The following is a 23,880-nucleotide window of genomic DNA, read 5'->3' as shown; positions in this document are numbered from 1 at the left end:
ATAAAGCCCGAGATAGTTATCTTTGCAAAAGAGAAGGAAGGTTGGCAAGCTACAGGTATTTATTTAAATCTTGTTATGCTTCAGAGTTGGTTACAAAGAGATATTTTTAATGTATACGCTTTCATTGTTAAGGTTAAATGCTGCATTGCATTGTAGATTACTAAACTGCATTTTGTTTTTCTTTAAATGACTATTCTCACCTGCAGATATCAGGGCCCAGCAGTGAGAAGTCACAGTGGTAATATCCAGTATCGCTGTTTTCTCTCCTATCCCATTCCCCTTTCCCGTGTCTACTAATGTCAATATGGTGGGTCAGGTAATGAGTGGAAAAGTGCATCACTCGAGTTGGATTCAGATTACAAGATTACAAGGTTAGTGGTTTCTGATACCAGACAATGTTCCAAGACTTATCTACCGGAACCCAGGGTCCCCAGACAAAGGAGACTCTCTATGTTCCAGACTTGAGGTATTGACCGCTAACTCTCCTTTATCAATTATAAGGACCTGGGGATTTCTACAGCCTGCCAGGAAGAGCAGTCTTCGGCCTTCCTTGAAGGAAGATATGTATTTACTGCTTTGAAGAGTCATTAGGAATACACTTGTATGAGGAAGACTGTGATTAGAATAGTGGGAATAGCAGACGATGGTGCAGGATGATCTGAAGCTGTACATTGACTTGGAAGAATGACCAGCACTGGTAGGCCTAGAGGGAAGCTATGAGACATGAGTAACCCTACAGAAGCAAAAGCCCCCTTTGGAAAGTATAAACATAGCTTACAGGTTTCCAGCCAGAGAAAACACAGTGCCTATGACTGATTGGTGCAGGAAAGATGTGAGTGCATTTGACAGTTTCATCTCAAGAAATGAAGCACCGAAAGAGGTGTTGTACCAGGCCAAGAATATCTCCCCACATAAAGCAGGAGCATCAACCTATACTTCTGTATCACAGCTACAATCAGGGGTGGACTTGGTTAGTTTTGTTTGGGTGCTGGGCCTGTGTTGGTGTCTGAGAAAGGTCCCTCAATGAATATTGACTGGAACACAATTAGGGCAACACAAGCATGACCTCTTCATGACCGGCGCTGGTACTACACATATTTAATACGTTTAAACAACAAAGGCGTTCACAACATGCAAGGACCGCTACAACGACACTTGGGCCAGTCCATTCTTGCTTGCGGTCCATGTGAGGGCACAAACCACCTGGAGTAGTGCTTGCCTTCATCCTGCTAGCCTGGCCTGCTAACACAGCCAACCAAAAGACAGGAAGGTGCAAGGGTGAAATATCTGGGTGGGGTCTAGGGAAGAGGAAAATCTTGCTTTGGGAAAGATTTAGATATGGAGAGGGGTCAGCAAAACCTGGATAAACACCTAGCAGACACTTACATCTCATTACCACATGAGGAAAAAGGTTAAGACTTGCACTGCACTACCCCTTGAAAGCTTTCCTGGGAGTACAGTTATTGTTACTTGATAACTGTGCACCAAATGAAATACTCTATGAAGATTATGTACAGGTGTGTTGCATGCCAGAAGTAAAGTACTTTTTCTTTTAGAAGAAAGAACTGTCTAAACATATTATTTCTGGATGTCTTATTCAATTTCTCATTGAGTTCTGACCTTCTAGCCCACACCGACTCCCGAGAAATCCTTGGACTGCTTAACTTCACTGTCCGGATGGTTATGTCAAAACAGGTGTACTTGGGTGCTCAGTTTTGTAGGTTATTGTAATATTGCAGGTTAAAGTCCCTAAACACTGGTGGTAAAAGGTTCTAGTTAGTGCAATCTGAGCCCCAGTACTGCTTTCTGCCCTAGGATTCCAGAAAACATTCCCAAAGTAATTTCCCAAGCTATTAGTGAGGCACAAAGCAATATCTCCCTGGTAGGTGGGATTAAGTAGTGCCAATCAACCAATAAGTCATGCAACACATGCCTAGGAAAGTACCTGTCTCTGTGTGCCTGAGCTTAAAGGCAGTAATGTTTAGAAGAAAGCCTACAGGGCTGAACATGTGGCTACCAGGCAGATGCCTGCCACCAGACCACCTGTACTGAGAGCCATTGTAGGAGCAGTGGCCCTAGTGGAGAGGGTGCACATACCCTCTGCAGGGTCTCATTTAGTTAAGGCATAACAGATCTAGATATAGAGGATGATGGCCCAAGGAGAATGGTGTGTTTGGCTCCCCGACTTACCCATTTAAGCTCACAAAAAGCTAATTAATCCCTCTCCTGTAATGTGTGATTGTCTGTGTCCAGTCTATGCAGCTTCTCCTCCTCTTTGGTGTAATGAGGAGCAGGGAAAAATAATGGAACAGTAATGGACTGGCCCAGGTGAAAGGCAAATACCACAGTAAAACGAAAAGATGAGGAGGTATGAAGGAGCAACTTATCCCAAAAGAAAACCCTGTAAGGTCAAAAAATTGAGACGACTGAAGTTCGCCAGTTCTATGGGCTCAAATCAGTGGCACAAATAATACTATCTTCAAATTGGAAAGCCAAAACAAACAACCGTGTAGCAACTTGAATGGGGACGCCATTGAGAAAGGCAACACAAGATTAAAATCCCACTAAGCAACAATGAACAGAGTGTGATTTTAGAAAAAAAGCTACTAGTGACAATCTAAAACAAGAGGGATTGCAAGGAAAACATAGGAAGGCAGAAAGGACATCTAAATATCCCTAACTGTATCACTTCCAGATCATGATGAGCAAGAGATGGAGCGAATCGCAGGATGTCAGAAAGGTGAGATTTTAAAACGCTCGCACAGCGGAACAAATTTAATTCAGCAACCCCCATAAATGGATTTCTTAGCAGGATTTGTGGCAACAAGAAGACATCCACAAATTCATCTGGGAGGCGTGATGACTTTAGGTAGAACAGTTCAATCACATTGCGTGTGCCTGCAACAACTGGATATTAGGAAGGAGGACCCGATCATCTTGCTGCAAAAGCAGCTCTACCCTACCCAGAAGAGGAAGAGGCGTTATAATGCTGAGTGGAGTGGCAATTGATTGGCATACCAGGTTCTCCTTGCCCAGTCTCGGACAATCAGGGTCAACTGTGCTTGATATTTCTACACCTTCCGCATGAAGAAGTGTAATTGGTGGAAACATGCACAGCATGCCTTAAGACCAGCAGATCGAGAAGGTGTCACCAGACAACCATTTAGAGTTTACTTTATGGCACACAACTGAAGACACTTCTATTTTTGGGCTGGGGTAAAGAGATGCGTAGAGGGAGACCCCAATTTGGAGAAGATTACCTTCTTCAATCTGAGGTGTAGTTCCTACTCACGATCCTTCAGTGACACATGACTGAGAGTGTCTTCTCTCAGGTTGAGGGAATCTGCAAGACAAACAGCTACAAGGAAAATAGACTATCACTGCACGGACTGCCCAAGACAATTAATTGCCTTCCCACACAGGATCACAGGCTCTCACCATCGTGTCTTAACAAGACAGACCACCAAGGCACCAGCATGTTTATGGGCAGATGCTGCTACAATGCAGACCAGAAGCCCTGAGCCTTAATGTCTCCCAGGTAAGCACCATAGCACCACAGCATGTGACCATGGTAGTCTGTGTCCACGAAGGACTGTTAAGATAACCCACCAATAGTTTGGAGGTTCTAACGATCAGTACAAATCAGGGTGAACTGATTTAAACACAAGTATTTGACCCAAAATAGCCCCTTGATGTTAGAGTGACTCCTTCCTTATGCACCTCTGGAGGGCCTGCATCCCCCATCTGGTGTTTGCCCCTACCAGGATGCACAAGGCCATGAAACAAAGCAAATATGAGACACATAGAACTGGGATTTATGTCAAAAATGTCTTAATCAGCTCCTGAAAATCTAAAATCCTCTGAGGGAGAGTGCCCAGGACTACCTCAATTAAGGTTAGTGTCTGTGTGGGAGTGACATAAGATTTCTGGTAATTAAGGGTAAAGCCCTAGTCATGGAGAAGGGTCATCATGTGCAGAAGGTGTTCTGCAACCAGCGGAAGATACTCCACTCCAATTAATTGTCCAGGTATGTACGAACAAGTTACTTACATTTGGTAATTCCATATCTGGTAGAGACTCTACCTAGCCACAGATTCCTCACCAGAGAATTATCCTCAGGAGTCAGAATGAATGTGAATTCTTTCAAGCAGTACCATTGAGCACTGGAAGGTGGCATAGTTCAGATTTGCATCAGCATCGTCCGTTCTGGAAGTGACGTACATAGTACCTACGTAGGTGTGACCTCGACATGCTGGAGTCAGCTCATTTTTGTGACTTTCCAGGCCTGGATCACAGAGTCAAAATGAAGACTTACCACTGGTGTGAGTTTCTAGGGCCTTTTGGAAAGGAAAACCCTCATCCTCTAATAAGGTTGCATAGCGGGGAGGATGGGAGGGTTGGTAAGGAATCTGTAGGTAAATAGAGTCTCTACCAGATAAGGCTTTAAGGTAAGTAGCTTGTTCATCTGATAAGAGCCTTCAAACCAGATCGCCCAGGATATTGCAGCATGGATCAGGAAATTCTGCGGTAAACAAATGGAAATTTTGCTTCAGACTATCGCGTTTTTTGCAGCACTTTATTCTAGTGACATTTCATAGTTATCACTAATAAAATGGGAATCTGCAGGGAAAAAAAAACATGGTGTGTGTTCTTCTAATCACATGTGGCCTGTCACCCATGCTCTAATGTCAGCATGCGAAATTTAAAGACAAAGGGCCATATGTACAAACACATTTTCCCATAGACACAGAATGGGTAAAAACATTTGATACATCTGGCCCAAAGTTTGAACCTTTAATGGGAGAAAGAGGTATCCATTTACTCGCTGATGCAGCATGAAACTGAAAAATAAATCAGGGATCAATCCCAGCTTCCTGCTTGAACAAATGATGTGATCTTAGGCAAATGCTTTATTTCATTGATTCTCCTTTTAGTTCATTACCAGACACAAGAGCACCTTCAAATGTGTGTGTTCCGGATGTGCGCTGTACACAAAAACATGTATTCTGTTTGCTGTAATAATGCTCCAACGTCCGGCTTGACCAAATTGTGTGATCTTAGGCAGATACCTTTTCACTGATCCTCATTTTTGTCCATTGCCAGGTATGAGAGCACATTCAAACATGTGAGTTCAGAATGTGCACAATACCAACGTCTCTCTTGTATGTGGATTGATTGATTATAATGTTGTCCTACCTATAACAACAAACGCCATCTGTGGTGGACTCATGACAACTGACTAATCACTGGTTTAGTGAGATGCCCCATCTTCATGCAGTACAGCTACAGATTAATTGCTTCACATTTGTATAAAAGAAAAGAAAGGTAAATTTCTTGAATCTGTATTGTGTTGTAATTTAACAAACACTCCCGTTTTGTTTATAGAGCAGTACCATTACAAAAACTTTAAGCTTTCATTCCTGTTACACTAAATCAAAGTAAATGTTCTAATAAAGTACTGCTCTTAAATAAATCAGCACTGTTGATGACTTTACATGTAATGCCACTGCATTTTTTAAAAAATGTGCTCAAAATTGTTGCCAACAATGATGATTTTTCAAAATATAGCTGACTTCACTCACCCAACAGTCTTCTTTTGACATTACCAGTTGAGCCTCAACTAGGGACAATATTGTTTTCCTTGGGGGGGGGGGGGGGGGGGGGGGGGGGATGGATGCAATAAAGCTGAGTGTGACGCACATTTGTTGCAAATGAGGGCCAATGCTAGCATTCGCTGTCTGCCAGGCTTCGATCTGCACAACAAATCTAGGGACAGTCCTTATGGGGGGAAGACTGCCTGTGCCTTCTCAAAGTGAAAAATTCAGTGCCGCTGGCACAACAGCATATGAAAGCCGAGTGTGGATTGCTCTTTTAAGGTTTGTGAAGCAATAAAACTATTAATAAATCAGAGAAGCAACACTTTTGTGTTATTTTGCAGCACCGGACATGACTCTGTGGGCTTTGTGCAGCTTGGTCAATTTTGTCATGCATAAAAGATTTGCGAAACTGCAAAACACTGGAGGGTCTGCCTAGCCATAGATTAATTTACTTAGAATAGATGCTCAAGCAACGCCTCCCCTAAGGTGTGTCTGTGAACCTACCATAGACCAGGAAGTCCTGCATGACTGAAGGGCAATATGCCCATCCTGAGTGACCTAACTGTCCAAGCAGTAGGGCTTCATGAACGTGTGCAATTAAGCTCAGGCTGCAGCCTGACAGATATCCAGGGCTGGAACTCTGCAAGCTAACACAGCTCTGGCACTGGTAGAATGTGCACACAAGCCCTCAGGTGGTTACCTTTTGGCCAATGCATAGCAGATCATTACTTTGAGAACAATTTACTGGGAGATGGTTTATTTCTGCACAGCCTTCCTTTGGCCCGACGTACTTACATAGAGTCGGTCATCCACCCGGAATTCTTTTGTGCGGTCAAAGCAGAACAACAACATTCCTTTTGGATCCAGAAGGTGGAGTGTTGGAAAGTGGATTATTGGTACGGGCAGGTAAGTACCTACACTTAGCAATAGCTACTAACCTCCACTTAGGTCCAGTTAGGTCTCAATAAATTAAACCCAGCTCAACCCTTGCTAGCTTGGCAACGAGCGACAAGGCTTAACTTAGGAGACAGGTTTGTAAAGCATTTAAAAATCACAAAATAGTAAATAAGTGAAACACAAAACTCACTAAAAATCTTATCTTTAAAATAACACCACAATGATTAAAAACAGATAAGAGAAATGGGAGGTATGAATTTTTAAAGAATTAATGTTTTCTAGCGCATAGAAGCAACTGGTTCTCAAAGGGTTAAAAAAAAGGTCACATTGGAAAGGCGCAACATCCAGAGTTCAGGCTACCCACAAGGTAACACTGTCACACTTACTTTCAGAAGTGTTTCTTGGTTCAGGAAAGTGGTCCACAGCACCAGCCAAGCGTTCAGAGGACCTGGTTTACCTCTTGGAGTCTGGGCCTACAACTCCCACCTCTTCAACTTATGGAGTTGTTCCAAATATTTCCAAGCTTCTGGATCCTCTTGTCATTTACCAATACATTTTTATACTAATTCCCATGGCATCATTTGTGGGAAGGACCCACAAAAATAAACCTCTCCCAAAGCATTTCCTGATTTTTATAACTCAAGAGACTAAAAAGCAAACTCCTGTGCAAAACTCACACTTCGCTTGCTAGAAGTCTGGCGGATATTCCTTCGTGGCCTTGGCCGACCCCTTGTTTGGTGTTCCAGTTTGGCACCTTCAGTAGGAAGGTCCACTAGGGCCTCAAAGGAAGTGCTCCTTGAGCGGGAATATTGGCTACTGGTGGAAGAAGAAAACCAGCCTGAGGGAGACTCCATTTCCATTGTGTGGCGGTCCAGTTCCTGCTCACTCACACCTGAAAAGAAAGAGAGTCAGAAACATACAAGATTAGAGGGTGCAATAGTCCCTGAGATATGGAAACATAACATGGAAGCATGGACATGAAACAGTAAACAGATAGCAGAGCCAGACAGGGTAACACAGACACAACAAACAGGAGGGAGAATTTAAACTTGAGTTGGTTAATATGACTGAAGAATAACAATGAAAGGAAAATGAAACACTATAGAGGGAGGCCTGTATGCTTACTGATGAAGGCAGACACTGGACGTATCTTTCTGCTGTGCAACTGCCTCTTGATTGCAATTGTATCCTGTAAGACAGAAACAACATGAACAGTATTACACCAATTTAGCAATAAGACAATCAAAAAGTAGGTCCAAATGCACATGTCAGTTTATACACTGTATTTGTTTTAGAAACAACAACACTAGCAATTTTTTCTTTTCTGGGTGGGTATGCAAAATAGAATGTCCAAGCAGCAACAGTAAATGGCTACTACCAATACTAGGCAGCAGCTTGGAATGTGCTGTGATTGTGCATGAATCAGAGAAAACTAGTTATATACCTGTAAATACAACTCTGCATCATTGGTATAGTTTATTGATTGCCATGATTGTGTTCTTCCTTGTCAAAGGGTTGACTCCAAAGCTAACTATGAATAACATAAGAGAACACAAGATTAGACAACATCGGTCTCAAGCAGCTGGTTACAAACTGCACTCACAAAGCCGGACACACGCTGGATTCCATTTTCTCATCCAGCAGCAGAACACGATACAGCCACACCTCGTCCGACCACTTCATAGTTCACTTCCCCCTCGCCGGTCCCTCCCACCTGCACTGCCCACAACTGCACCAGTACCCCTTTCACAGCTAGATCAAGGTTACCCAGCAACAATGGACCAACGCCCTCAGGACAACACGGCCAAATGTCACCACCATCCTAGATCAGGCAATATAGAATTTCAACAACTGGATCACACATGCCACTGACAAAGGCGCTACAATCAAACCACCCAAATCCCACAGACCCACCAAACACACCGGTTGGTACACCCCAGAACTCAGGGCAGCCAAACGCAGGAGAAAACACCTGGATAGAAGATGGAGCATGAGCAAGAACCTCACTGACCGAGACGCCTTCAAAACTGCCCTCAACAACTACTACTGCCTAATCAAGGCCACTAAAAAGGAAGCCCTAACCCGCTGCATTGAAACCAGTGGCAACCAAACTAAGGAACTCTTCTCCATCGTCAGAGAGTTTACGTGCCAGTCGGCCACTGAAAACTCGATCCCTTCCTTGCAAGAACTCTGCAACGCCTTTGCCAACCATTTGCACAACAAAATTCAGAGCATTTTTAAAAGCTTTGATCCCCAACCCTCCAACTTCCTCAACATCCCAATGACCACCGCTGCCACCCACCTGCTCACCACCTGGGAGCAACTCAGCACACCAAACACATCCTCACTCATGAACTCCATCCACTCCGGAGCACCCACTGACCCCTGCCCACACCGGCTTTTCAACCTCGGGAGAGACGAGATTGGCCACCAACTTGCCACCACACTCAAAGCTTTGTTAGCTACAGCAACCTTCCCCAAAGCCTGGAAACACACCAAGATCAGACCCTCCTCCAGAAACCCTATGCAGACCACAGTGAACTCTAGAACTACCTCCCTATATCTCTGCTCCCTTTTCCCACCAAAACCGTGGAAAAGGCCACAACCTCCAACTCACCGAGCTCCTGCAGAGGAACAACATATTTGACCCATCCCAATCAGGCTGCAGAGCCAATGACAGCACAGGGACAGCCTCTTTACCACAACAGAAGATATCAGCAGCCTACTCGACTTACCCGCAGCATTTGACACCATCTCACACAACACACTCATCAACCAACTACGCCAGATAGGAATCACAGGCGATGCACTCAGATAGATGGCGACCTTCCTCACAGGGCGCATCCAGAGAGTCCGTCTTCACCCTTCACCTTGCAAGCCTAGCCCACCATCTGCGGCGTCCCTCAAGGCTCATCCCTCAGCCCAAACCTCTTCAATATCTAAATGACACCACCTGCGGACATAGTCATATCACACAATATCATCATCTCAGACCCCAATGACACTTAGCTCATCCTCTCACTCTCAGCAGACCCCACCGAACAAAAAACAACGTCCACAACTGCATGAAGAACGTATCTACCTGGATGAGGGACAACTGCTTGAAGCTCAACACGGACAAGATTGAAGTTCTGATCTTCAGGAGACACACGTCCCTGTGTAACGACTCGTGGTAGCCATCGGAACTCGGACCCACTCATACTCCTAAGGACCACACACTCAACCTCTGCATCATCCTCGACAGTGAGCTCTCCATGAGATGTCAGGTCAATGCCATCTCCTCAGCATGCCTCCTCACACACTGCATGCTCCGCAAAGTCTTCAAATGGTTCCCCGTCTGCACCAGAAAGACAGTGACCCAGGCCCTCATCACTAGCCGACTAGACTACAGCAACACATCCTACGCAGGCACCACCACCAAACTCATGCAAACACTCCAGATGATCCAGAATGCAGCTAGCAGGCTAATCCTCAACCTACCCAAGAGAATTCACATCACCCAGCAACTGTGGACCTCCACTGGTTCCAGATCCAGGAAAAATGTCACTTCAAACTCCTAACCCACAACTACCAGGCCCATCACGACCAAGGTCCCACCTACCTCAACCACCGCCTGCACTTCCACCAACCTCCCAGAAACCTTGCTTCGCACACCACACCTTCACCTGAATCCCACACATTCGAAGATGCCGCTCAGGCAGATGCTCCTTCTCCCACCTTGCCGCCAAAGCCTGGAATGCCCTCCCTCTCTACCTACGCACCGCGCCATCACTAGACAACTTCAGGAAGAGACTCGAGACCTGGCTTTCCGACTATCAATGGCAGCAAGCGCCTGGATACTCACTTGGGTGGTAAGCAGTGCTCTACAAATACCTCTCCATTGATTGATTGACATTACTGAAATGCTGTAAAACAGTGCCTGTTTAGTAGCCCTCACCTCATGAAAAGCATCCAAGCCTTGGACAGTGAGGTAAATGTGTTGTGAATTCCTCTTCCCATAAAGGACAATACATAGATTTTGAAACATTAGTGTAAATATGATAGCTAATAGGTAAGCCATTGAGTAGGACCAGAGAGAGCCCTATGTGCATGTTTAAAAGAAAGCAGTCACTGGAGAACATAGTAAGAGATAAGGACATTGTTTCTCCTCCAGCATAAGGTATTTCAAAGATTCATGTTTTAATCAGAACAGTGATCATCACCAGACATAAATATATATTCAGCAGTGCGGAAAGTTGGAAATCAGGCTCACCTTTTGTGAATATGATGCAGTGAACTGCCTGGGCCACTGCCAGGTTTTTTCCATTCATGCTGCAGACAGTATTGTAGATAATAGGTCTCCTGGGGCTGTTGCTGCTGGTGCTGTTACAGTTAATAGACTCTTCTGTGGTACAATGGTTTACTATGACTCTTCATGCCTCGAAACGACAGCTGGCTGTGATATTTTAAGACTTCTAGGGATCTGCCCATTTTTTGATCAGCATTTGCACTTGATGCTGCCCTGATGATGCCAGACAGCTGTCCCTACCCATTGCATTATTCCAGTACCTGTCTACTACTTATATAAAGTCGTTGAACATATGACATTATTGCAGATGGCTGACTGACCACTATTTACAGAGGCATACTTGCTGGTTGGAAAGTGTATAAAGTTAAGTATGGACTAGTGTTTTGGAAGAAGAAAGTGTCATTGTTATAGACACATTCAGCTGTGGCAAGATAATCAGCTAAGTGTTCCTTTTGATTATGTGCACAACAGTGAAGAAAGTGCTTCAAATACTGATAGACATGTTTGGTGTGGCTGTCCTTCTGAGGGAGGTAAGCTGAAGACAGAGAGGGTTGAACGTGAAGAATGTGTGACAAGTCTATCCAGAATTTATATGTAAATAGCGATCCTCTATCAAGTATCATCATATTCATCAAAATATGTAATCATTATACTGGTGTTGAAAATAGAGAAGCAACTTCTTTGGCTGTTGGTACTTCTGTATGACAAATAAAAGGGGCAATCTTTGGCATATAATCGGTGATGAAAATTATTATGTTCCTTTTCTTTGAATGTGTTAAATCAGTTAAATTATCAACAGAAATCTGTGACCAAGGTCATTCAGGTGCAAGGAATTGATGGAAATAACCAAGATTTTGTTTTTGATATTTCACTTGAACACATGCAGAATACATAAGTATATATAAAAATATATCTTCTTTTAAGTTTATCCACCAACAATTTACATATAACCAGGTATGTCTTCTTTTGTGTAAAATCTCACATCTCTGACACTGATGTCACACCAAGTTTAAATAGATGTTCTGAGGGTACCTTCCAGAATTACCAGAGCTCCTTTGTAGAGTTACTATTCTTGAACTGACTGGAACAGCTGATAATTTGCATCCATTAGTTCCTGGATCCGGGTCCCTCTCTTAGTTCAGACTCTTTGTAGTTTCAGACATTGTAAATGAATAATGGAAGTTACTAGGTCATTTAAAACGTATGATGGAAACTCTTATAGTGAATGTATTTTGTCCATATTCCGGGGAAATGCATTAGTGCAAGGATTCTACTGCCTAGGACAATAAATGATTTTAAAGGGGTAGTTTGATGGCGGTAGTGATTAATCTTATTCAACAATTTTTTTTTACAACAACTAAATGTTAATAGTAAACGCCATACATCATCTGGTCTAAAAGATAAATCAAAGTTTTGCCCGATTTTATCTCCAATAAAATAGATCTGTACTCAGAATTAGTCTTAGAAGACTTGGAACGTTTACAAAATAAAAGACGAGGAAAGAATATGGAAAATTTGAAAAAAAATGAACGCCTGGCATTAAAAAACATGATGGAAAATAACCGGATTATAATTAAACCAGCAGATAAAGGAGGAAATGTTGTCATCTTGAATACATCTGATTATATGAGGGAAGCCTACAGGCAATTAAATAATCCAATTGAATACAGAAAGTTGACAAAAAATCCTATTAGAAAGCTGACTTTTCTTTTGCATACTAAATTGGACATGTGGCATCAACAATTGCTACTTGATCGTGAGGAATATACTTTTCTGAAAAAAGAGAATCCAACTTTACCTACGATTTATTTCTTGCCGAAAATTCATAAATCATTGACATTACCACCAGGAAGGCCAATAGTTTCTGCATGCGACTCATTGTTTGAAAGAGTTTCTAATTATGTAGACATTTATTTAGCTCCCATTGTAATACCTTTTGAGCTCATATATTAAGGACTCTGGAGATCTTCTAAAAATTCTATTGGATTTGGATTGGCACCCAAGTTACCTACTGGTTACAATAGATGTAGTCTCTCTTTACACATCGATCAACCATGAAATTGGGTTAAATGCTTGCGAATATTTTTTAAAACAACGCAATATTTCAGAGTTAGAGCACTCTAAAATGGTATTAGACATGATTGACATGTGTTTGAAAAACAACATTTGTATCTTTAACCATGAGATTTATCATCAATTATGTGGTACCGCTATGGGAATTTTATTTTCGCCAAAATATGCCAACTTGGTAATGGGTTGGTGGGAAAGAGAGATAGCGTGGAGCAAAAACAATGAGGAATATGCTGAAAAAGCATTACTTTGGGTTTGCTTTATAGATGATCTTTTTATTATCTGGAATGGATCAAAGGATGAATTCATACAATATTTTAACATTCTCAATGACAATGAAGTAGGTCTTAAATTTACTTGTGAAACAAGTCAAACATCGATTAATTTTTTAGACATCACTATTTACATTGAGAATGATAAAATTGAAACAACAGTATTTCGGAAATAAACTGCATGCAACAGTATATTACATGGAAAAGGTTTTCACCCTAAATCTTTAATCAACAGTATTCCTCTGGGTGAATTTATTAGAATGAGAAGAAACTGTTCCAATGAAAAAGATTCAATTTTAAAATGTTATGAAACTTATGAAAGATTTAAAATTTGAGGATACAATGAGAACATCCTTAAGAAAAACTTAAATGTGATTCAATCTAAAAATCGAGAGGATTTCTTGTTTCATAACAAAGATAAGAATTCAAAAGAAACATTCAGAATGATAATGCAATACACCAAAGAAAGCACTTTCATAAACAATATCCTATGTAAACACTGGACGATTATCAGCAGGGATTCAGATTTAGGACTCTTAGTTGGCTCTAAGCCATTATTTTCATATAAGAGAGCGCCCAGTATAAAGGATATGATAGTAAAAAGTCATTTTGTCCTAGAAAGAGATTGTAATTGGTTAGAGGAGAGACAAAAGGGTTTCTTTAAATTTAATAATTGTAAGGCTTGTAAAATAGGGCAATCCTTGAAAAAGGTCACATTTTCAAATGGACAAGAGTTGACTATTGTTAGAAATGGGTTTTTTTGTTGGCAGTCAGGTTACCCTCTGTCCAAGCAAAAGCCCTCACTCTAGTCAGGGTAAGTCACACACTATCCAAGATTATCCTGTGCCCACCCTCTGGTAGCTTGGCACGAGCAGTCAGGCTTAACTTAGAAGGCAATGTGTAAAAGTATTTGTGCAATAAATCATACAATACCACCATATAGCACCACAGAAATACACCACACAGTGTTTAGAAAAATATATAATATTTATCAGGATAATTGTAGGTCAAAAAAGAATAAAGTTGCAATGGAAAAATGTAGGAATATCGCAGAGAAGTGATATAAAGTGTCTTAAGTCTTTAGAATATAAACAAAGTCTCTTTCAAGCACAAGTACCTGGTTGGGAGTGGAATAATCTCCTCAGAGGGCCACAAGAGAAGAGGTGCGTGGAAAAAGGGTGTGTGCGTCGATTTCTCCCCAGCACACACGGACTTGCGTCGTTATTTTCCATGCGGGGAAGTCGGCGTCGTTTTCTGGCGCGCGGACAGTCTTTTTCTGTGGATCGCGGGGATTACCAGATGTCCCGGGTCTGTGCGTGGATTTTCCTGCTTGTTCTCCGGCTGCGCGTCGGTCTGCGGGGCTGCGCGTCGAAATTACGATCTCACGGCAGGCGTCGCGTTGATTTCTCCTCTAGACTTCGATCTGCGGGGCTGTGCGTTGAAATTACGATCTCACGGCAGGCGTCGCGTCGATTTCTCCTCTAGAGGTCGGGCGGCGTTGTCCTTGCGAGGCCGTGCGTCGGATCTTCGATCGTCCCAAGAGCGTCGCATCGATCAGCGTCGGAGTGCGGCGTTTTTCTCGCCGCGAAACAAGCTGTGCGTCGAACTTTTCGGCGCACGGAGCGTCCAAGTAAAAGAGAGAAGTCTTTTTGGTCCTGAGACTTCAAGGAACAGGAGGCAAGCTCTATCCAAGCCCTTGGAGAGCACTTTCACAGCCAGACAAGAGTTCAGCAAGGCAGCAGGGCAACAGCAAGGCAGCAGTCCTTTCTAGAAAGCAGACAGGTGAGTCCTTTGAGCAGCCAGGCAGTTCTTCTTGGCAGGATGTAGTTTCTGGTTCAGGTTTCTTCTCCAGCAAGTGTCTGATGAGGTAGGGCAGAGGCCCTGTTTTATACCCAAATGTGCCTTTGAAGTGGGGGAGACTTCAAAGAGTGGGTAAGAAGTGCACCAGGTCCCCTTTCAGTTCAATCCTGTCTGCCAGGGTCCCAGTAGGGGGTGTGGCAGTCCTTTGTGTGAGAGCAGGCCCTCCACCCTCCCAGCCCAGGAAGACCCATTCAAAATGCAGATGTATGCAAGTGAGGCTGAGTACCCTGTGTTTGGGGTGTGTCTGAGTGAATGCACAAGGAGCTGTCAACCAAGCCCAGCCAGACGTGGATTGTAAGGCACAGAAGGATTTAAGTGCAAAGAAATGCTCACTTTCTAAAAGTGGCATTTCTAGAATAGTAATATTAAATCCGACTTCACCAGTCAGTAGGATTTTGTATTACCATTCTGGCCATACTAAATATGACCTTCCTGCTCCTTTCAGATCAGCAGCTGCCACTTCAACAGTGTATGAGGGCAGCCCCAATGTTAGCCTATGAAGGGAGCAGGCCTCACAGTAGTGTGAAAATGAATTTAGGAGTGTTTACACTACATATAACTACATAGGTACATGTCCTGCCTTTTACTTTCACAGCACCCTGCCCCAGGGGTTACCTAGGGCACACATTAAGGGTGACTTATATGTAGAAAAAGGGGAGTTCTAGGCTTGGCAAGAACTTTTAAATGCCAAGTCGATGTGGCAGTGAAACTGCACACACAGGCCTTGCAATGGCAGGCCTGAGACAAGGAGAAGGGGTTATTTAAGTGGGTGGCACAACCAGTGCTGCTGGCCCACTAGTAGCATTTAATTTACCAGCCCTAGGCACATAGAGTGCACCTTACTAGGGACTTATAAGTAAATTAATAGTCCAATCAGGTATGATTCCAGGTTACCATGTTTTAGGGGGGAGAGCATATGCACTTTAGCCCTGGTTAGCAGGGGTAAAGTGCGCAGAGTCTATAAACCAGCAAAAACAGTGTCCAAAAAGTCGAGGGAGGCAGGCAAAAAGTTAGGGGTGACTACCCTAAGGCTGTCAGGTCTAACATGTGTCCCCCCCAGCTAAAAGTGGGGAGAGCTACCCGACCTCCTGGGAGCTCTCATCGCTAAGGCGGAAGTTCCTGGAGAGACCATCAGCATTGGCGTGGTCAACCCCTGGGCGATGTTCCACCTTAAAGTCCATCCCCTGTAGGGAAATGGACCACCTCAAGAGTTTTGGATTCTCACCCCTCATCTGCATGAGCCATCTGAGGGGCCTGTGGTCTGTCTGAACCCGGAAGTGAGTCCCAAACAGGTAGGGTCTTAGCTTCTTCAGTGCCCAGACCACAGCAAAAGCTTCTCTCTCAATAGCACTCCACCTCTGTTCCCGTGGTAATAGCCTTCTGCTAATAAAGACTACCGGTTGATCTCTGCCCTCCTCATTCAGCTGTGCTAGGACTGCCCCTATGCCATGCTCTGAAGCGTCTGTCTGCACGATAAATTCCTGGGAGTAGTCAGGGGCCATGAGTACGGGGGCCGTGCACATGGCTTCCTTCAGGGCGTCAAAGGCTTTCTGACAAGCCTCTGTCCAATTCACCAACCTAGGTTGTTTCTTGGAAGTGAGTTCTGTCAAGGGTGTTACAATGGTACCATAGCCCTTGACAAATCTGCGGTAGTATCCGGTGAGGCCTAGAAAGGCTCTCACCTCAGTCTGCGTTCGTGGTGGTTGCCAGGCCTTGATAGTTTCAATCTTGGCCTGGAGTGGCTGCACCTTGCCACCACCCACTAGGTGTCCCAAGTACACCACGGAACCCTGCCCAATCTGGCACTTACTGGCCTTGATGGTCAGGCCTGCCTGTTGCAGGGCCTGAAGCACCTCCTTGAGGTGAAGCAGGTGTTCCTCCCAGCTGGAACTGTAGACAGCTATGCCATCCAGGTAGGCTGCACAGAAGGCATCCTTGCCAGCTAGGACCGCGTTAACCAACCGTTGGAAGGTAGCGGGGGCATTTTTCAACCCAAACGGCATCACCCGGAACTGGTAATGGCCATCAGGGGTTGAGAATGCAGATCTTTCCTTGGCCCCCTCAGTCAGGGCGATCTGCCAGTACCCTGAAGTAAGATCAAACGTACTCAGGAACTTGGCAGCGCCTAGCCTGTCCACAAGCTCATCAGCTCGGGGGATGGGGTGAGCATCAGTCCGTGTGACTGAGTTGAGACCCCGGTAGTCCACACAGAACCGGAGTTCTGGCTTCGCACCTGGGGCAGTAGCCTTAGGGACCAACACCACTGGGCTGGCCCAGGGACTACTGGATTTCTCGATAACCCCTAGAGTCAACATCTTGGAGACCTCCTCCTTGATGCTGGCCTTCACCTTATCCGACAACCTGTAAATTTTGTTCTTCACAGGGTGACTGTCACCAGTGTCAATATCATGAACACAGAGGTGGGTCAGTCCAGGAGTAAGGGAGAACAGGGGGGAGAACTGCTCCAACAGCTCATAGCAGTCTCCTTTCTGGTTTAGAGTCAGGGAGTCAGACAGAATGACCCCGCTTACTGACCCATCACCTTCTTGGGCAGAGAGGAGGTCGGGGAGAGGTTCACTCTCCTCTTCCGTTCCCTCATCCGTGACCAGAAGCATGTTGATCTCCGACCTCTCAAAATGAGCTTTTAGTCGGTTCACATGGAGCACCCTTAGGGGATTCCTAGGGGTTTGGAGGTCCACTAGGTAAGTGGCCTCCCCTTTCCGCTCCTTTATTTCAAATGGGCCAGACCAGCGGTCCTGGAGAGCTCTGGGCTCTAATGGCTCCGTTACCCACACTTTGGCGGTGATTCTAACCGCGCCGCCCGCCATGCGGTTACCGCCAAATGACCGCACCGCAGTCACAAGACCGCGGCGGCCATTCTGGCTTTCCCGCTGTGCTGGCGGGCGACCGCCAATAGGCCGCCCGCCAGCACAGCGGGAAAGACCCAGCAACGATGAAGCCGGCTCCGAATGGAGCCGGCGGAGTTGCTGGAGTGCGACGGGTGCAGTACCACCCGTCGCAAATTTCATTGTCTGCTAGGCAGACACTGAAATTCTTTTTGGGGCCCTCTTACGGGGGCCCCGCGGCACCCCCTACCGCCATCCTGTTCCTGGCGGGAGACCCGCCAGGAACAGGATGGCGGTAGGGGGTGTCAGAATCCCCATGAGTATTCTCAAGGGCAGCGGAAAGTCGGCGGTACACCGCCGACTTTCCGTTTCTGGCTGCGGCTGAACCGCCGCGGTCAGAATGCCCAGCGGTGCACCGCCAGCCTGTTGGCGGTGCTACCGCGGTCATTCGCCCTGGCGGTTTTTACCGCCAGGGTTAGAATGACCCCCTTTGTCTCCAGGTTGAAACTCTACCAGGGTGGCCTTCTGGTCATACCAGTGTTTCATTACCTCTTGACTGGCCTCAAGGTTACTTTGGGCCTCTTTCCAGAAGCGGGTCATCTGGTTGCGGAGGGCCAACATATAGCTGACCACATCCTGAGGGGGTGTCTTTGGAGCTTTCTCCAATCCCTCCTGGACAATGCTTAAGGGTCCCCTGACAGGGTACCCGTAGAGAAGCTCAAAGGGACTGAACCCTACCCCCCTCTGGGGGACCTCTCTGTAAGCAAAGAGAAGGCATGGTAAGAGGACGTCCCACTTACGCCTCATGGCCTCAGGGAGGCCACCAATCATGCCTTTCAGGGTCTTGTTGAATCTCTCCACAAGACCATTAGCCTGGGGGTGATAGGGTGTGGTGAACTTGTAAGTTACACCACACGCATCCCACAGAGACTTCATGTATGCAGACATGAAGTTAGTGCCTCTGTCAGACACTATTTCCTTGGGGAATCCCACACATGTAAATATCCCCATCAGGGTTCTGGCCACCACCGGTGTAGTTACGGTCCTCAGAGGGATTGCCTCTGGGTAACGGGTGGCATGGTCCACCAAAACCAGGATGAACCTGTTGCCTAAGGCAGTTTTGGGGTCCAAGGGACCAACAATGTCGATGCCCACCCTTTCAAAGGGGGTGCCAACGACAGGAAGTGGAATCAGGGGGGTTTTAACCGTTTTTCCTGCTTTACCACTGGCCTGGCAGGTAGGACAAGATCTGCAGAACTTATCTGAGTGTGTCCTCATTTTGGGCCAATAAAAGTGGGTGACAAGCCTGTTAAAGGTCTTGCTCTGCCCCAAATGTCCTGCCAGGGGAATGTCGTGAGCCAGACCCAGTAGGAAGGTTCGGTAACATTGGGGGACCACCAGCATCCGTGCTGCCCCAAAGGCCGGAACCTTAGGCTCACTGTAGAGGAGATCATTCTCCCAATATAGGTGGTGATTGCCAGAGGCGTCGCCTGCTGCCTGGTTTGAGGCATGTTTCCTCAAACCTTCCAGAGTGGGACATTCTTTCTGCGCCTTGCAGAATTCCTCCCTGGTGGGTCCACCCTCAACTTGCCAGCCAGCAAGCTCAGGTAAGTCACCTAGGGCGGCAATGTCTTCCCCAGTTGGCTCGGGAGCCTCCTCCTCAGGAGCCCCGTCAGCCACTGTGGGAACTTCTGGGGCCGGTTTCTCGCACCCCTGGTCCCTCCTCTTGGCAGCTCTCTGGGCCATCGTTCCAGGCTCCAGATGCCCTTGACTTCCCTCTCGGTCAGCCATGGACCGTGTGGTCATGCAGACCCACTCAGGTAACCCTAACATCTCCAGGTGAGACCTGAGCTCCACTTCTTTCCAAGCAGTGTGCTCAAGATCATTGCCTAACAGACAATCTACAGGCATGGCAGGACTCACAGCTACTTTCAGAGTACCAGAGACCCCCCCCCACTCAAAGGGAACCAGAGCCACCGGTAGGTGACTCTCGCGATTGTCAGCGACTCTGACCTGATGGAATGTATTAGGTACTATCTGCTCTGTTGACACCAGCTGACTCTTGATAGTAGTCATACTGACTCCTGTGTCACGCAGAGCCTCCACCTTCTGCCCATCAATGGTGACCCACTGCCGGTACTTAGAAGTATTTCTGGGCATGTGGGCCTTGGGCACCATTTCTCCTTCTCCCAGGGACACTAGGGAAATCTCTACCTGCTCCCCAAAGCTATTTGGGTCCATCTCCCCCCCCAGCGCTACACTAGTCAACCCAGGTGCCTGTCCGGTAGTGGACGGTGCCCTCTTGGGGCACTGTGGATCGCCTTTGTAGTGACCATACTGGTAACACTCCATGCATTTGGGGCTAGATTTCCCTGACTTGTCATATGTCCCTGGCTTTTTCCCAAATTTGGAAAAGGAAGGGTTGCCACCCCCTCCCTGGGAATTCTTTTGGGGGCCTTTGGAGAGTTCCTTATCTGCAAGTTTATCTCCCCCCTCTTTCTTCTGTTGGGAACCCTGACCACCTTTGTGGGAGTCCCCCCCAGGTACCTTCTTGGACACTCTGGTGCTAACCCAGAGGTCTGCCTCCTCAGCAAGCTTCCTGGGATCAGTCAGCTTACTATCCACTAGGTGCTGGCGCAAATCTGTATAAATAGTATTAAGCATATGCTCTCTCAGAATCAAGTTATATAAACCTTTATAATCTGCTACTTTGTTGCCCCACACCCATCCATTCAGTGCCTTACTGGAGAAATCAAAGAAATCTACCCATGTTTGTGTGGTTTGTTTGGTGCTGTCCCTGAACCTCTGACGGTATCCCTCAGGGGTCAGCCCAAACTTGGCAAGTAAAGTGGCTTTCTGAAGTGGGTATGTGTTTTGATCAGGTTGATCCAATGTGAGAAGTGTGTCCCTCCCCAATGGCGGCACATAACCCCACATAGCTACCCCCCATTGCCCTTCAGGAACCTCATGAGCCCTTAGTGCAACTTCATAAGCAGCTAACCATTTATCTATGTCATCTCCCACCACAAAACTGGGCACCACATTTTTGGGTATACGAACCTTTTTTTCTCCAGCAGGTCCTGTCTGTATGCTGCCACCATTATTGCTGGATTCAGACTGTCTCGCCTTGATCTCCAGTTCTTTGAGACTCAGTTCATGAGCCAACAATAGTTTCTTTTCAGCCAAAGCTCTTTCAGCTTCCACCTGTTTGGCTGCTCTTTCAGCTTCCTTTTGAATCTGTTTGGCTGTTCTTTCAGCCTCAGCTTGTTTGGCTTCTCTTTCTGCCCTCCTCTCCTCCTGTTGAGCCTCAATTTTCAGTTTTGCCATTTGCAATTGGAACTCCCTTTCCTCTCTCCTTTCCTCTGTGGTCAGGCTTTGCATAGAGACACTGCTCCCTGGTCTGGAAGGGGGCACAATTGCAGTGGTAACACCATCCACAGATAGTGAAAATTCCTCTGAGGGGCCATGTTCTGGCTCCTCTTCCTCATCATCCTCTAAATGGGCTTCTGCCCAGGCCCTCAGCGCCACTTGAAAGTCCTCCTTTCTGGAGGCCCCTTGGGTGGGTACCCTCAATGCCCTGCAGAATCCTCTTAGTTGTTTGACCGTATATGTATCCAACTGGACTAGGTCAAAGTCCCCTGTCTGAGACCCAGTCAGAGACATGTTGAGTGAGGATTTAGTTTTTGAAAATTGTCAGGAAAAAAAATCGGATTTTCAAAAAAGAGATAAAAACCAAGTTGACCTTCAACTGTGGGTAGGTAGTGATAATACTTAGCTACTGTATGTCACTGCACAAATACAAGTCCTATCCTCACCGCTGATCACCAATGTTAGAAATGGGGTTTTTGGTTGGCAGTCAGGTTACCCTCTGTCCAAGCAAAAGCCCTCACTCTAGTCAGGGTAAGTCACACACTATCTAAGATTATCCTGTGCCCACCCTCTGGTAGCTTGGCACGAGCAGTCAGGCTTAACTTAGAAGGCAATGTGTAAAGTATTTGTGCAATAAATCATACAATACCACCATATAGCACCACAGAAATACACCACACAGTGTTTAGAAAAATATATTATATTTATCAGGATAATTGTAGGTCAAAAAAGAATAAAGTTGCAATGGAAAAATGTAGGAATATCCCAGAGAAGTGATATAAAGTGTCTTAAGTCTTTAGAATATAAACAAAGTCTCTTTCAAGCACAAGTACCTGGTTGGGAGTGGAAAAATCTCCTCAGAGGGCCACAAGAGAAGAGGTGGGTGGAAAAAGGGTGTGTGCGTCGATTTCTCCCCAGCACACACGGACTTGCGTCGTTATTTTCCACGCGGGGAAGTCGGCGTCGTTTTCCGGCGCGCGGACAGTCTCTTTCTGTGGATCGCGGGGATTACCAGATGTCCCGGGTCTGTGCGTGGATTTTCCTGCTTGTTCTCCGGCTGCGCGTCGGTCTGCGGGGCTGTGCGTCGAAATTACGATCTCACGCCAGGCGTCGCGTCGATTTCTCCTCTAGACTTCGATCTGCGGGGCTACGCGTTGAAATTACGATCTCACGGCAGGCGTCGCGTCGATTTCTCCTCTAGAGGTCGGGCGGCGTTGTCCTTGCGAGGCCGTGCGTTGGATCTTCGATCGTCCCAAGAGCGTTGCGTCGATCAGTGTCGGAGTGCAGCGCTTTTCTCGCCGCGAAACAAGCTGTGCGTCGAAATTTTCTGCACACGCAGCATCCAAGTAAAAGAGAGAAGTCTTTTTGGTCCTGAGACTTCAAGGAACAGGAGGCAAGCTCTATCCAAGCCCTTGGAGAGCACTTTCACAGCCAGACAAGAGTTCAGCAAGGCAGCAGGGCAACAGCAAGGCAGCAGTCCTTTGTAGAAAGCAGACAGGTGAGTCCTTTGAGCAGCCAGGCAGTTCTTCTTGGCAGGATGTAGTTTCTGGTTCAGGTTTCTTCTCCAGCAAGTGTCTGATGAGGTAGGGCAGAGGCCCTGTTTTATACCCAAATGTGCCTTTGAAGTGGGGGAGACTTCAAAGAGTGGCTAAGAAGTGCACCAGGTCCCCTTTCAGTTCAATCCTGTCTGCCAGGGTCCCAGTAGGGTGTGTGGCAGTCCTTTGTGTGAGAGCAGGCCCTCCACCCTCCCAGCCCAGGAAGACCCATTCAAAATGCAGATGTATGCAAGTGAGGCTGAGTACCCTGTGTTTGGGGTGTGTCTGAGTGAATGCACAAGGAGCTGTCAACCAAGCCCAGCCAGACGTGGATTGTAAGGCACAGAAGGATTTAAGTGCAAAGAAATGCTCACTTTCTAAAAGTGGCATTTCTAGAATAGTAATATTAAATCCGACTTCACCAGTCAGTAGGATTTTGTATTACCATTCTGGCCATACTAAATATGACCTTCCTGCTCCTTTCAGATCAGCAGCTGCCACTTCAACAGTGTATGAGGGCAGCCCCAATGTTAGCCTATGAAGGGAGCAGGCCTCACAGTAGTGTGAAAATGAATTTAGGAGTTTTTACACTACCAGGACATATAACTACATAGGTACATGTCCTGCCTTTTACTTACACAGCACCCTGCCCCAGGGGTTACCTAGGGCACACATTAAGGGTGACTTATATGTAGAAAAAGGGGAGTTCTAGGCTTGGCAAGAACTTTTAAATGCCAAGTCGATGTGGCAGTGAAACTGCACACACAGGCCTTGCAATGGCAGGCCTGAGACAAGGAGAAGGGGTTACTTAAGTGGGTGGCACAACCAGTGCTGCTGGCCCACTAGTAGCATTTAATTTACCAGCCCTAGGCACATAGAGTGCACCTTACTAGGGACTTACAAGTAAATTAATAGTCCAATCAGGTATGATTCCAGGTTACCATGTTTTAGGGGAGAGAGCATATGCACTTTAGCCCTGGTTAGCAGGGGTAAAGTGCGCAGAGTCTATAAACCAGCAAAAACAGTGTCCAAAAAGTGGAGGGAGGCAGGCAAAAAGTTAGGGGTGACTACCCTAAGGCTGTCAGGTCTAACAACTATCAAGCACAAGATCACTTGTGACACGAAATTTGTAGTATATGTTATTGA

The 23,880-nt window shown here is 46.0% G+C and overlaps 1 protein-coding gene across 1 annotated transcript in view; it reads right to left on the bottom strand.

Annotated features, from left to right (window-relative positions):
• Positions 1-23,880, bottom strand: part of CARMIL3 (capping protein regulator and myosin 1 linker 3) — a 1,220,401-nt gene that overhangs the window by 330,606 nt on the left and 865,915 nt on the right. Inside the window, exons 30-31 of the mRNA XM_069238205.1 lie at positions 7,620-7,683; positions 7,172-7,386 (exon numbers count right to left, since the gene is read on the bottom strand). Of these exons, the coding sequence (XP_069094306.1) occupies positions 7,172-7,386; positions 7,620-7,683 (279 nt within the window). The remainder of the gene's footprint in view (positions 1-7,171; positions 7,387-7,619; positions 7,684-23,880) is intronic.

This window comes from Pleurodeles waltl, chromosome 6, assembly GCF_031143425.1.
Source record: "Pleurodeles waltl isolate 20211129_DDA chromosome 6, aPleWal1.hap1.20221129, whole genome shotgun sequence".
Lineage (NCBI taxonomy): Eukaryota > Metazoa > Chordata > Amphibia > Caudata > Salamandridae > Pleurodeles > Pleurodeles waltl.
Note: the sequence above shows the minus strand (reverse complement) of the source record. Positions and strands in the feature narration are given on the sequence as shown.